Source organism: Anastrepha ludens, chromosome 6 (assembly GCF_028408465.1).
Source record: "Anastrepha ludens isolate Willacy chromosome 6, idAnaLude1.1, whole genome shotgun sequence".
In the NCBI taxonomy this organism is placed as follows: domain Eukaryota; kingdom Metazoa; phylum Arthropoda; class Insecta; order Diptera; family Tephritidae; genus Anastrepha; species Anastrepha ludens.
The window spans coordinates 96,051,794-96,067,471 of NC_071502.1; the positions used below are offsets into that span (position 1 = coordinate 96,051,794).

At 33.0% G+C, this 15,678-nt stretch overlaps 1 protein-coding gene across 2 annotated transcripts in view; it reads left to right on the forward strand.

Moving 5' to 3' along the window:
* The window catches only part of LOC128868434 (protein muscleblind-like), a 106,643-nt gene extending 92,170 nt beyond the window's left edge, over positions 1–14,473 (forward strand). For both annotated transcript variants that reach the window (XM_054110521.1, XM_054110520.1), the window contains one exon: positions 14,419–14,473. In XM_054110521.1, the coding sequence (XP_053966496.1) occupies positions 14,419–14,436 (18 nt within the window). In that variant the 3' untranslated portion in view covers positions 14,437–14,473. The remainder of the gene's footprint in view (positions 1–14,418) is intronic.
* The last annotated feature ends 1,205 nt before the right edge of the window (positions 14,474–15,678 follow it).

The window sequence follows — 15,678 nt, forward strand, 5'->3', positions numbered from 1 at the left end:
GCAACATTATATTTCTTTGCTAAAATCGTGACAGATGAGCCTCTTTTTAAAAAGCCGAGAATTTTAGCCTTTTGTTTTAATGTCAAGCACACGGGTTTTTTAGAACTCATTTTCACCAGAAAACATAAGACGAAACACTCTTTGCAAAACCAAAACCGCGACTAAAATACTTTACTCCTTACATGCAATTACGAATAAAATGCCTATTTTATAATTAGGGGATTCCCCAATTTCAGAATTACTTGAGATCAATGTAAACTACATTCAAATAATTGTAACGTTTATTGTTCATGTTATAGAGTGTTTTGGGTTTGTTCACGTTTTAGAGTAGTCAATGCCCAAAAATGTCTGTTCACGTTTTGGGGTGTTCACGCTTCAGATCGTTCACGTTGTCGAGCGTGTGCTGTAGTTTTTAGAAAAATAATAATATAGTTTTTTTTATATTAAGAAAAAAGAATTTTTTTTTGCTCTACAATTTTTTTCTTCATTTTTTTTTTTGTTAAATAACTTTCATAAAAATGATACTTATGCACTTTTTTTTTCGTTTAAAAAAAAAAAAATTTATTTGCATAAAATTTTAGTTTAGTAGTTTGTTTTAGTATAATATTTTGAATGAAAGTAAACAAGAAAGGTTCAATGAACATGTAAAATAACGGTTTTATAATTTTTTTTTTTGTTAAATATATTTCTTATAAATTTTATATATATTATATTATTTTTTATTAAAAAATTTTTTTTTTGCATTACAATTTTGTTTTTTTGTTAAATATATGTTTTAAAAAAACTATATAAAATACTTCTTTTTTTTATTATAAAAATTTTTTGTTGTGGCATTAAAATTTAGTTTAATAGTTTTTATTAGTAGAATAATTTGTACCAAAGGTTTAATGAACATGTATAATAAAATAACGGTTTTATAATTTTTTTTTATTAAAGATATTTTTGTTAGTCATTTTATATATTGGCTTTTTATTAAATTTTTTGTTTTATTTGTAGTACAATTTTTGTTGTGCTAAATATATTTTTTATACAAATTATTCGTATTTTTTTAAAAAAAAAATATTTTTGCATTTAAATTTTATTTTTTATTTTTGCATTAAAATTTTATTTTTTATTTATTTTCTGTTAAATATAGTTTTTATAAAAATTCTATACAATATATTTTTTATTTAAAAAAAAAAACATTTTTTTTTGCATTAAAATTTTTTTTGCATACAAATTTCTTTTTGCATAAAAATTTTTTTTTATTGTTCTTTTCGTTAGCTATATTTTTTGTAAAAGTTTTATGAGTTTCTTTTGCATTAAAATTTAGTTTAATATGTAGTTTTTATAGTTGGTTTTTGTATAATAGTTTGGATCAAAGGAATCAACAAAGGTTTAATGAACATGTAAAATAAAGATTTTGTAATATTTTTTTTATGAAATATATTTTTTATAGCAATTATATATATATTAGTATATTGTTTTTTATTATTATTTTTTTTTTGTTTGCAGTACACTATTTTTTATACAAATTATACGTAATTTTTTTAATAAAAAAAAAAAATATTTTTCATAAAAATTTTATTTTCTATTTATTGTTTGTTAAATATTTTTATTTTAAAAAAATGTTTTTTTTGCATTAAAATTTTTTTGCATTAAAATTTTTTTTGCATTAAAATTGTTTTTAATCTTTTTTTTTCGCTAACTATATATTTATTTTATGAATTTTTTTTTGCATTAAAATCTAGTTTAACAGTTTTTATAGTTTGATTTAGTATAATAATATAGTTTGGTATAATAGTTTAGTAATATATTTTTTATACAAATTATACGTATTGTTTTTAATAAAAAAAACAATATTTTGCATTAAAATTTTATTTTTTATTTATTTTTTGTTAAATATTTTTATTTAAAAAAAATGTTTTTTTTGCATACAAATTTTTTTTTGCATAAAATTTTTTTTTGCATTAAAATTTTTTTAATCTTTTTTTTCGCTAACTATATCTTTATTTTATATGTTTAGTTTTTGAATTTTTTTTTGCATTAAAATTATGTTTAATAGTTTTCATCGTTTTTTTTAGTATAATAGTTTGGATCAAAGGCATCAACAGAGGCTTAATGAACATGCAAAATAATGATTTTTTTTGTTAAATATATTTAATAAAAATTATATATGGGTTGTTTATTGTTTTTTTATTAAACAAACAAGTTTTCTTGGCATTAAAATTTTTTTTTTAATCTTTGGCTTGTTAAATATATGTTTAATAAAAATTATATATAATATGTACAATATTTTTTATTCAAAAAAATTGATTTTTGCATTAAAATTTATTATTAAATTATTTTGTGTTTTTTTTTATTAAATAAGTTTTTAATAAGAGGTATATATACACGTTTTTTTATTAAAAAAATTTTTTTTGCATTACAATTTTTTAAAATTGCTTTTTGATTAAATTTATTTTTAATTAAAGTTATATATTTATGTTTTTCATAAAAATAAATTTTTTTGAACATTACGATTTTAATATTTTTTCGTTTTTTTGGTTAAATATATTTTTTATAAAAATTATACATTTTTTTTATTAAAAATTTTTTTATTTGCATTACAATTTTTATAAATCTTTTTTGTTTTTTGATTAAATATATTTTTAATAAAAAAAAAAAAAATTTTGTGGCATTACGATTTTTTTTCTGCTTTTGTGGTTAAATATATTTTTTATAAAAACTATACACATTTTTATTAAAGAATGTTTTTTTTTGCATTACATTTGTTGTTTTTTTTTGTCATATACAAAGTATATAATTATGCACATAAAATAAAAGAGCGTTAAATCACCTTTACAACAATACCAATTCCTTTTTAAATTTTCGTAGAACTTTTTCCAAAAGCAGCTGTAATAATTTTGTTTACGAAAAAAATGCCATGATATTTAAATACATGGAATAAGCGAATACGACGATATATATTTTTTTTATTTATTTACACACATTAATTTTAACCCATTTTTTACTAAAATCGCTTTTTCGAACTTCGAAGGCCCATAATTCGATTTCGTAAGCTCGCTTCGAAGGTGGGAGAAGTCACTTTTTTACTTATCCCCCAATCCTTAAAAAAATCTGCTTAGTGCAATACCCAGCTGAGTGCTCTGCAATGCCCACTTCTTTTTAAATACCATACAATCGCACTTATATCCTGCTTGAAGCTTCTTCTGCCTCGCCACGCTTTTATTTCACTAAATTTTTTTGTCGAATTGCACACTTGCCGTCTCGGCACAGTAAATCCACTGTGCCAACATTTTACACCTGTGCGAAAAGACAATGAAAATTGTGTAACGAAAAATTCATTTCATCAGCACAACCTATGATATTATTGACGTAAAAGTTTTACATTCGTTCGGTTTTTTCACAGACGCCAACATTTCCAATTTAATAATTATTTAATTGTATAATTTCTTATACGCGTTGCTTAACGAAAAAAAATAAATATACCAAATAGTGTGTGTGCGCGCTTGTGAACTATTGAAGAGGATCGACACACCCAATCAGCAGCTTTAATTTCTAGTAGCAAATTTTAGCCGTTTAGTCGCAGCAACAACAAAAAAAAGATGGGAGATGATGCAGGAGCCGCAACACCAAAGCCCAGCGGAGCGTCCACGTTGAACCCACCCACTGCATATAGCCCCGTAGTGGTATTTGCGGCCGTTGTATTCTATATAATGAACTTCGTCTGGGTTTCTTGGCGACGTTCTAGTAAAGATGGGGCAGCCTAGCGGCTGGTGCAACGACGCCAGCGCCGACATCAGCGTCAAGCCAAATGCTAAAGTCGTCGGCGATACGACGCTATTGAGAATTGTTGGCGCATGTGTGTATGTGTGTGTATTCAGCTTTTTTTTATGTAGTTTTTCTCTATCTACTAGCAAAAATTTGAAGTGTATTTGTGTGGAAAGAGCAGTCGCATGGAGAATTACGTCGTTATAACTGTTTTATTTTTTTTTTGTTGGATATAAATTTATCCAAACTTGATTCCTGTGTAAATTTATATGGCATTGTTACATATAATAAATTGTTATGTTAAATAACTGTATGTATTAGAAAATATCTATGTATATGTTTGTGTGTGTATGAGACTTGTAAATTTTAGCCTGTATGCGGGCAGTTACAAATAAAATTTCTGCGTATAACTTTTTTTTTGAAGAATACTTATTTCTTGGCATCGAAGCTGACGGCTCGAGGGGAATCTTTGCTTAGTACACGAAACTGTACGAAACACACAATTCACTTAAGATGAGGTTGGTGTTTCTCCAAACTGCCTCGCCTCATCAGCGAATCAATGGCCACAAATGTAGCTCACTTTAACCTCCGTTTCGTAAAATTTGGACGCTGCAAAGTATTTTTGCTGATGCATGAAATTATGCTGTTTTTAATTATAATCCTTGTTTATGGTCCTCAAATTGCCAAAGCCTATGCGCCAGCCATTCTCAATATTTGTTTTTTCGATTTTTCACAAAATTGTTCTATATTTCTGCGCTCATCATTTTAGACTCCAAGCATCCTTCATCCTGCCTATTTCGACAATTTAAAATTTTCCCTCAACCCACTTTTTCCACCATAGCCATAGCCACATCCATACATTTCAATTCCAACCTCCGCCACTTCGGTTCATCTCTCCTCTCACTACTTCAGTGGCTTGGCCCGCCTGGCGTTTTATGAGTCTGTAATTAGTTTTAAGCTTTCCACCAGAGTGCAAGCAACAGCGCGCGGCAAACACAACGCCGCAAACTCGATCCTCATTCTCATCCAGCCCATTATATGCGTAGTGAATATCATGGCATTTAACTCATAATGCCGAAATATTGTTTGCTTCATAATTACACAGCTGGAGTGCAAGCAGCTCTTGACCACCAAATCCGCCCATTGCCTATCTCGCTGTTATTCTATTACTGCTTTTTTCAGATTTTACGAGAGGAGCAAAAGGAAATGAAATTGCCTGCAATAATTTTTCAAATATGAATTGGAATATTTTCTATTTTTGTGAGGATAATAAAGCTCGAATGTTTTGAAGTCCGCCTGAACCACTTCGTCTATAAAATGACTAGCATTCCTTGCGTTTCATGCGCTGTTTTTGGTGGTTTGTTAAAGCTGCTCCGGATAAAAGCCACTTGGATGTGGTCATTAAGGCAGATGTGTCTCTAACCTACTTAGATAACCCACCGCAAATGAGCCACATAAAATACGTCTGGGTATTGTATGTGTGTGTGTGTGTGTGCGAGTTAGATTATTTCGAATAAGCATAAAAAAATAAACCAAATGAATTTGCCCGCTATTCAGCGTTTAATTATTGCGGTCATATTTAGTAAGATTTGGAAGAAGTATGGAAAAATGGTGCAGCAAGGTAACAAAAAGTGTATGTTTAGGCGCAACTGAGTTAAATAATGGGTTGAGGGATATTTGCAGTGAAAACTGATGGGTAACAAGCAATAGATATCAGGTAAGAGATGATATATGAGAGATAATAGACAATAGATAATAGATAATAGATGACAGATGACAAATGGCAGATGACAAATATCTGGTAATAGATAATAGATAATAAATAATAGATAATAGATGGTAGATGACAGATAACAGGTAATAGATAATGTATAGATGATAGATGACAGATGACAGATAACAGGTAATAGATAATAGATAATAGATAATAAATAATAGATAATAGATGGTAGATGACAGATAACAGGTAATAGATAATGTATAGATGATAGATAATAGATAATAGATGGTAGATGACAGATAACAGGTAATAGATAATGTATAGATTATAGATGATAGATGACAGATAACAGGTAATAGATAATAGATGACAAATGACAAATGGCAGATGACAAATAACTGGTAATAGATAATGTATAGATGATAGATGACAGATGACAGATAACAGGTAATAGATAATAGATAATAGATAACAAATAATAGATGGTAGATGACAGATAACAGGTAATAGATAATGTATAGATGATATATAATAGATGGTAGATGACAGATAACAGGTAATAGATGACAGATAATAGATAATGGATGACAGATGACAGATGAAAGATAATAGATGGGAGATGAATTGATGATAGATGACAGATGGCATATGACAGATAACAGGTAATAGATAATAGATAATAGATGAGAGATGACAGATAATAGATGACAGATGACAACTGACAGATGGTAGATGACAGATAACAGGTAATATATAATGTATAGATCATAGATGACAGATGACAGATAACAGGTAATAGATGGCAGATGAATTGATGATAGATGACAGATGACTGATGCCAGATAATAGATAATAGATAGTAGTTGGACAAAAAAGGCAGCGCACGTAAAGGAATGATATAAGAAGGGCTGCGATTGGCTGGAACACCCGAGCAAGCCTAGGCGAGGAAAATCAGTGAACAACTAGAAGTGACTACTGCAGGCAGAAACCCGTGTCATGCGCCTTAGCTGGAATAGAATTAATAGCTGGGCGCAAAATATACCCAAATGGAAGAAATTCATTCTGGGCCTTCGCTCCAACTTGGAATTCTACGAATCAGTCAGGAATAGATAGAATGTACCATATAATATATAGTTAACAATAGGCAATACATTTACTTCACGTATTTTCATTGGAATTTTCACCATTCACCATTCATCTCGCTCACCATTCATTCGCTTTCTCACTCATTCTCCGCATATTTCGCACGTTTTGTGCAAATTTTAATATATCCAAGGAATCCCTTTCTTTTGTATTGTTTGCATTTTTCCTTTATATTGCCGTTGTGCATTTCATTCTTTGCATCGCAAACACAAATGCTTGATAAAGCAAATATTTGAGTTTTTAAAGTGTTTGCCTTCCATGCATTCACACACACACACACACATACTCACTCATGTTTGCATACATAAAAAATAAATCTAAAGAGACCATGAAAAAAAAAAAACAATTAAATGATAGTAGATGACATCTAAGCTAAAGGACAAACAGGAGTTGAGAATTCGAAAGGAATGTAAGAGGCAACAGCTGCTGCAAAGCGACATGCAAATAAAAAACAAAGTCAATACAGAGGCCCTTCCATGCACACCCACATAAGGGTCATGCATGTACGCCTAGCATCCCTCACAAATACATTTATGTTTTGTAAATAAACGCTTGTTTGCTTTGTTTGTGTATTCAAAAGTGTATGCACGAGTTGTTCAGGGTTGTTGCTTTATAGAATGTGAAAATTATTAAATTAAGTGGCTCAAATTTCAAGCAAATAAGGCGATAAAGAAGATAGTGGCTGCATATGTATGTATGTAGGCATACTTTTGTGTATACGAACAAACATACATACATATGAATGCGTGCCACAAAGCGTAAACAAATACTTGAATGAAAATTGAGTAGGGCATAAACGGCGTTTGATTGACTGCCAACCAAGGCACTGATATCAGATTTTGGCTTCTTGGCCGGAAGATTAGTGCCGAGTTGCGAGTAAAACAGATACATTTCTGAAATCGAGGGACTTTGCAGAGGGGAAATTTGTAACTTGTGCTTTTATACAAGCTTTTGAATATTTGCCTTCACTGCAGAATCCTTATGCTGAGCTCAAAGTGCCTCAAAAGAAGGTTTTAGGTTAAAGCAGTGGTAAAAAAGTTTCATAAAAATAGCAGCCGCGGGTAAGAAGAAGAATTTTTTATAAAACAAGGTACCAAGTAGGGCAACATTTCAAATTCGTACTTTTATTAAAGCTTTTAAATATTTGCGGAGCCCTTAGGCTGAGCTCAAAGTGGCTCAAAATAAGGTTTTAGGTAAAAGCAGTGGTAAAAAAGTTTCATAAAAATAGCAGCCGGTGGTAAGAAGAATAAATATTTATAAAACAAGGTACTAAGTAGGGCAACATTTCAAATTTGTACTTTTATTAAAGCTTGTAAATATTTGCGGAGCCCTTAGGCTGAGCTCAAAGTGGCTCAAAATGGCTCAAAATAAGGTTTTAGGTAAAAGTAGTGGCTACTAGAGGTAACAAGCAAGAGGTAAGAAGAAGAAATGTTTGTAAAAAGGTGCCCAATAAATTTTTCAAAATGACTCGGAACCCCTTTTTAGAAGTTTTGATAAAGTATCGAAAGCAACATCCGCGCACTCCAAATGATTCAGTATTGTATTTTGTTCTAAATTTGTAGACTTGGCAACCTTTTGGCACTTCTGCATATAAGAATTATTCCCGCGTTGGCTGAAATTTGCTTTAAAGTTCTTAAAATGGCGCAAAACGACGCAATATTGCCTTTAAACTGAATGCCTAATTTCTTCCTTTTTTTTGTTAATTACCCAGAGCAGCCTAAGCCAATTAACGCTCTTTTTTGATTTAATTTGAGGCGGTATTTGTAACTTAAATTACTTTGGAATGCTTTACCAGCAGGTTGATTATTTACATTGCTAATAGCTCAAAATTGCTCAAAATGCCTCAATTTATTTTGTAGGTGCAAGTAGCGACCGCACATCGTAAGAAATGATTGCTCAAGTAAGATTTTAAGCTGATAGGATAGCCGATAAGTTGTCCGATATAATTTCAGATTTATAATTAATTTTTACTAGTGGCTCAAAATTGCTCAAAATGGCTCAGCAGAACTCGAAAGACAAATGAAATGCTAAAAATTTCAAGCAATTGCGACGCTACATTCAGAGGAAGCGTCTTCAGTAAAAACAAAACTACGAGAATGCCTATAAATAGCACTAAAAAACTATCTACATATGCAGAAGCTCGAACTACTCTATCGGCTCAGAATTTTAAGCTCAACGTGCCTAAATTCAATTTAAGTGCAAAAATACTAGAATTAAGACATTTAAATTACACTAATTCAGAGCTTCTACCGATTTTTAATTGGACTCTAAAATCACTAGGAAATTGAACAAAATCTGCAAAACAATTCCAAAATGGCTCAAAACGGCTCAAAATAAGTAGAAACCTAGTTTTAATTCCCAAAGCCTTAAGCACTAAGCAAAGTGAACTCACACAGCTACACCACCTCGTTTGGCGTTTGCAGAAATTGTAAGAAAAGCTTTCCTCAAAAAAAAATTTCTTGTTGAGCTTCCGCTCAAAATGGCTCAAAATATATCAAAACCTAGCTTAGAGATGCAAAATAGTAAAAACTGAAGAAAGTAAACTCATACAGCGACATTCAATTGTTGATATTTGCAAAAATTGGAGCAAAAGTTTTGGGAAAAAAAATTATTTGTTGAGCTTCAGCTCAAAATGCCTCGAGATAGCTAAAAAGCAAATTAAAAAGTTCAAAACTTCAAGAACTTAACAAGATAAAGCCGTTGAGTCACGTCACATTTCAATAATTGTGTGAAAAGTTGTCCGAAAAAATAATTCCATATTAAACTTCCGCTCAAAATGGCTTAAAATAAGCGAAAACTAAGTTTGAAGACACAAAAATTAAACAAATATCAGCTAAATAAACTCAAGGAGCAACATCACATTTGAAAAATTTCACAAAAAGACGTCCGAAAAAATAACTCCGTATTAAGCTGTAGCTCAAAATGGCTCAAAATAAGAGAAAACATAATACTTCAAATACTGAACAAAGCAAACACACAGAGGCAGCTGCACTCAGCAAAAGGAGAAAAAATGGAATGCTAAAGAAATCATTAGTTTTTAGTATTTTTTTTTTGTTTTTCAAAAAATTCAACGCCTTTAAAATTGTATTTTCAACTAACATGTGAAGCTAAAGACGTGCATCAACAAATGTGTATGTCGATTTGTAAAACAAGCACATGCAAGTGTATCCTAATAACTTGAAAAACACTGACTACCTTCTGCCATTGCTCCTGCTGCAGATGCCAGTGAAACGCTTAGAATAATGCGCACTTCGAAGAATTTAATTAAAAACCATGTTAACATTTTTCAACGCACATAACATCACTTCACTGCCGTCGTTTCATCAATTACGCACACAACATGATATCTTCTGAAAGGAGCAGCAAATGCATGTACCGCCCCACCTCCCTATACAAATACTGCTCTTCACCTTAGAGCTTCACTTGGCTTCATACAGGAAGGTCTTAAGTTTGTACTGTACATATTCCCCTACACATGCCATGACTTTCATTTAGCTCTCTGTTCTGAGCGATGAACTTTGGGAGCCGAACGTTTGAAGAAGCAATTTATGTACACATATATATGTGTGTGGGTGAGTGATTCCCTTCTCCTGTTTTTTTTTTAATTTTTTTTTTATTACTACATACACACTTATGTAAGTATGCTAGTTGGCAAGAATTTTCTAATATTTATTAAAAAGATATGGTTAATTAAATTTGGTGAATAATGATTCAATGTTAAAGACGAGTTTAGAAGGGAATTTGGCTCTGAAAAGAACCTTTTCTATTTTTCTTAGAATTCCAGGAACTTTGTGGTTAGGCTCACTTTCTGCACTTCTTTCTTTAGAAAGCGTAAAATGTACTTTAGAAACTGTAAACTGAAGCAGAGGCATTCATCCAGCTGTTTTTTCGTTATGAGATGCGACTGTTGCAACATAATTTAAATTAAATAATTAAATTTAATAATACGTATATAATAATTAAAAAAAATTAATCAATTATTTCTGAAATACAGTTTACGGTTTCTGAAATGCAATTAACTACTTTGAAGCCTAATTGATTGAAATTAGAAATTTGAAAAGGTCCAGCCAAGGAGCACCAGGAGATTTGGTGGCTCCTAAAACACTCAGGCTAAAGAGCCCATTGTATTTAAAGCTCTGGAAAGGGGGTAGATAGTCAAGGAGGGAAGGAGAAAAGTATCAGAGAAAGAGATAGGAAAGAATAGAGGCAGAACGAATATTACTCATTCTCATGACATCGGAACCCAATACTCGTAGCCGTGCTCTAGCATAGGCAGAACTCTCACAGAGAAAGTGCTCAATACTATCCGCCTCCTCCAAGCATGACAGGCATACCGGGTCCTCGATAATTCCAATGGGGGTCATATGCTGACCCCATGGGTTGTGTCCTATAATGATGGCGACCATCAACCGAACGTCTTTCCTTCTAAGTTTTAGTAGAAAGTTTGACAGTTTTTGTCACAAAACACTTTGCAGTTCTGCAGCGTTCTAGTCCGGACCATCGCTCTTTATACAGATTGCCTGTATAATCGCTGATCCAATTCATGATTCCTGCGGAACTGATTCCGATTATTGGCTCTGGCCCCTGTGGGGGCACCGCTGATCCACGGTTGGCCAATTCGTCGGCAATTTTGTTTCCTTGAACACCGGAGTGTCCTGGAACCCATATAAGTACAGACGTGTTTTGTCTTGCGACAGAATTGAGCTTCTTCTTACATTCTTGAACAATCTTTGAGGTTTGCTTCGCGTTCTCCAGGACTTTCAATGCAGCCTGACTGTCACTGGAAACTCCAATCTGTTTCCCGCTCCATCTCCTCTCGATTATCCATTCGGCTACTTTTAGGATGGCAAAAACTTCTGTTTGGAAAACAGTTGCCATTTCTCCCAAAGCATAGAGATAATTATTACTATCGTTTAAGTACGATCCGGCTCCAGGCCCTATTTCATTCTTGAACCTATCGGTAAAGAAAATATCCGTCAAACCTCTCTGCATGCATTCTGGATTGCTCCATTGCTCACGCAAATCTGACTTGAAATTTCCTTACAAATGAAACTATGGGTATCAGGTCGTTTTTTGGTGCCAAAAACAGTGGATACTGCTTAGATAGCAAATTTAAAGTTCCGAAGTTCCGTCTTCGAGCCAGAAACCATATTTATGGAGTCTACACATTGCTTTTATTGCTTCCTGTTGTATCTTAAGATCCAGGGGGAGCAAATCAAGCATAGCATTTAGGGCATCACCAGAGGTTGCACTCATGGCACCCGTGATGCATAAACATACACTTCTTTGCAGCCTGTATAGTTCCCGAATTGTGGACTTAACCGTGCTCCGTCGCCACCAGACCACAGAAGCGTAAGTGATGATTGGTCTGATAAGTGCTGTGTATATCCATAGGACCACAGCAGGTTTCAGACCCCAAGTTTTGCCAAAGGCTCCACGGCGTTGCTGAAAAATCTTCAACGCACGATTCACGATTCAGTGAAACGTGTGTCTCCCAAGTCAGCTTCTTATCCAAGATTACTCCTAGATATTTAACTTCGTTGGAAAGACCAAGTGTCACACCTTTCAGTGTTGGAAGACTGAGTCCATCCAATATCGTTTTCTCGTAAACAAGACTATGGTTGTTTTGTTCGAATTAACGGAAAGATCTTGTCTCATGCACCAGTCATCGATTTTGTCAAGAATCCTCTGCACTTTCGTGCAAAGCCTCCTTAAGGATTTATCCGATGTTAGCGCATAGACGTCGTCCGCATATGCTTGGACGTGAAAACCGAGTTCCTGCATATCCACTAATAGAGAGTCTACGACGAAGCACCACAGCCGGAGAGAAAGAACACCCCCTTGGGGACATCCTTGCTTGGCCCTGACTGTGATTTGTTCGTCACTGCTCCCACCAGCAGTTAACAGCCTCTCAGAGAGCATGGAATATATCCATTTTATAATGGCTTGATTAACTCCGTGTCGTTCGGCAGAAGAATATACCGAGCCGAAAGTGGCATTACCAAAAGCCCCCTCAATGTCCATGAACACGCCCATTGTGTATTCGTCAGCTTCCAGCCCGGCTTCAATCTTGCTAACAAGATCGTGTAAGGCTGTTTCACATGATTTTCCACTCTGGTAAGCGTGTTGATTTCTACTAAGTGGACTTCTCGGCAATACCCCCACTCGAATATGTTTCTCCACCACTCGTTCCAGACTTTTCAACATGAACGATGTGTAATTGATTGCTCTGAAACACAGTTTACAGTATCCTGAAATACATTTTGCAGTTTCTGAAGAACGTTTGACTACTCTGAAATACAGTTTACAGTTTCTGAAATACAATTTGCTACCTTGAAGTACATTTTGCAGTTTTTGAAGAACAATTGACTATTCTGTAATACATTTTTTGTATTTATAAGTACATTTTACTGTTTCTGAAGAACGTTTGACTACTCTGAAAAACAGTTTACGGTTTCTGCAATTCAATTTACTACTTTTAAGTGCATTTTATTAGTTTCAGAAGTGCAATTGACTATTCTATAATACAAATTTTGTATTTTTAAGTACATTTTACTGTTTCTGAAGAACGTTTGGCTACTCTGAAATACAGTTTACTGTTTCTGAAATACATTTAACTATTTTAAAGCATATTCTACAGTTTCAGAAGTGGAATTGATTATTCTGAAACATATTTTAGAGTATTCTGAAGTACATTTTACAGTTTCTGAAGTACAGTTTACAGATTCTAAAATACATTTTACGGTTTCTAAAATAGAATTAACTATTTTGAAGTGAAATTTACTATTCTGAAACACATTTCACGGTATTCTGAAGGACATTTTACAGTTCCGGACGAACATTTGACTACTCTAAAACACAGTTTGTGGTATGCTGAAACACAATTGACTATTCTGAATTGAATTTGATGCTTTGTAAAGTACAATTCTAAAGATTCAGCTTCACAGCCATGTTATATGCCTTGATTTTGGTCTGGAACGCATCTTCAATTGATCTATAAAGTTTGTGAGTGCCAAATATTAAAAAAATGCTGGATGAAGATGGGAGGCTTGTGGGCTTTTCTCTATTTTGGTCTCGAAAACATCTTCAAGTGATCTATAAAATTTGTGAGTGCCATATACAAAGAGTTGCTGGATGAAGATGGGAGGTTTGTGAGCTCTCCTCGATTTTGGTCTGGAACGCATCTTTAAGTGATCTATAAAATTTGTGAGTGCCAAATACTATAAAATGCTGGATCAAGATGGAAAGCTGGTGAGCTTTTCTCAAGCATATTAGCTTGAAGAAGATGTTCTATATTACTATATATTTTTCATCCATCCATCATGCATCCTTTAGTTTTGCAGAATTTCGTCACTAGCATAACCAAAGAAGAGGATCACCAACAGACGCGTGCGCTTCTTCTACTCTTATTTCTTAATGGCTATCACTGTGTCAAAAACTAAGCCTTTGTGCTAAATCCATTTCGAAATCAGTAACTTCTGGGTAAACTAATTATTTTGAGTGCTCATAAAATAAACAAAAAATGTATTTCCTTGGAATTAATTGACTACACAATTAATCTGCTTTTGGCTCAATGCCGCTCAAAGTGGCTCAATATGCACTCAAGTGCCAATTAGGTACAAATTTTCTTACTTTATATGAATGCCATAGCCAACGGCTCGTACGCAGCATGCAACATTTAAATTTTATTGCAACGTAATTAATTTAAGCAAATCTTTTTAATTGAAAAATTTGCTTTTTATCTTTCAAATATTATATATCTCACTAATTGAAAATTCTACTTATTTATCCTCTCATTGCAGGTATGTGTTCGTAAATAAATTGGACAAATAACAGAAGCAAAAACAAATTTTCAAAAAGAGCATACGTAAGTTTATTTTTAAGACACAAATCCGTTAAACTCAAATCGGACGAGAATGAAACGGGAAGAATGGAAATACTGAAATCTGAAAATTCAATTTTTTTCTTATTCAACTTAAAATTTACGCCTCTATAGAATTTTCATAATTTATTGCGTTTCATAATAATATTTTTCGTCGTCGTGCATTTGATGAAATTTCTGTGTGTGTGTGTGTGCACTCACATACAAAATTAACAGTAAATAGAATGCGAAATCCACAACTGTGAAAAATTGTTTATGCAATTTTTGCTAAAAATACGCAAAACTGTGCTACAAAATAAGCTTGTGGCTGCTACGAGTGGGAAATTAGCAAAGTTTCTCAAAAAATCTGGCACTATGTAAATGTATGTATGTATGCATGTGCTCGTATGCATGAGTGTTAGTGCGTTCCTATACATTGCTGCGGCCTGTAAGTATGGCGCGTGTGTGCGGAGGCCGACACTTATTGAAGCCAAAAAATTAATATACAAACATTCTCGCAATTATAGTTTTGAAAAATTCATTTCTCTGGCCATGAGCCAATTGACGGCGAGCAAAATTGCTCAAGTGCGAACATTTCATAGAACAGTCTACGTGTTCATTAATAATGAGGCAGATGCCGTTTTAGGTCTAGCAGGCACATACACACACAATTGTATGAATTTTATGCCTATGAAAATGAGCACAAAGGTGAAGAAACGGTCATCGATTAGGTCGAAAAATTGAAGAAAAATCAATTAACTAATTTTCAAAGCACACAAAGTTATTATTGGGTGAGAGAGAGGTAGCGCCTTCATTCATCATCATCATCATTGTTTGGCGTGACGGTGCGGGTTGAATCTAAGCCTTCCTAATTAGCTGCGTCTTCATTATTTTTAGCGAACACTTTGAGGCAGACTTTACTAAGCTGAAAATTGAGATTTCTGAATTTTTGTTTTATTTATTGCGGAAAAGGAACTCAATGGGTATTGAAGATGCTTAAAAATGTACTTTAAAAGTATTTTACGGCTCCATAGAGCTTCTCAAAGCACTGGAGCTTGCGCTTAGTGTGACTCAAAGTCGCTCAAGTAGTCCTTAAAACCACGTTGTACTTCTTGATTTCTAAAATTGTGATGTTTCAAAATATATGAAATTGCTTCAAGTGTTCAAAGATTACATATTTGCTCCTAGCTTGACTCAAAAC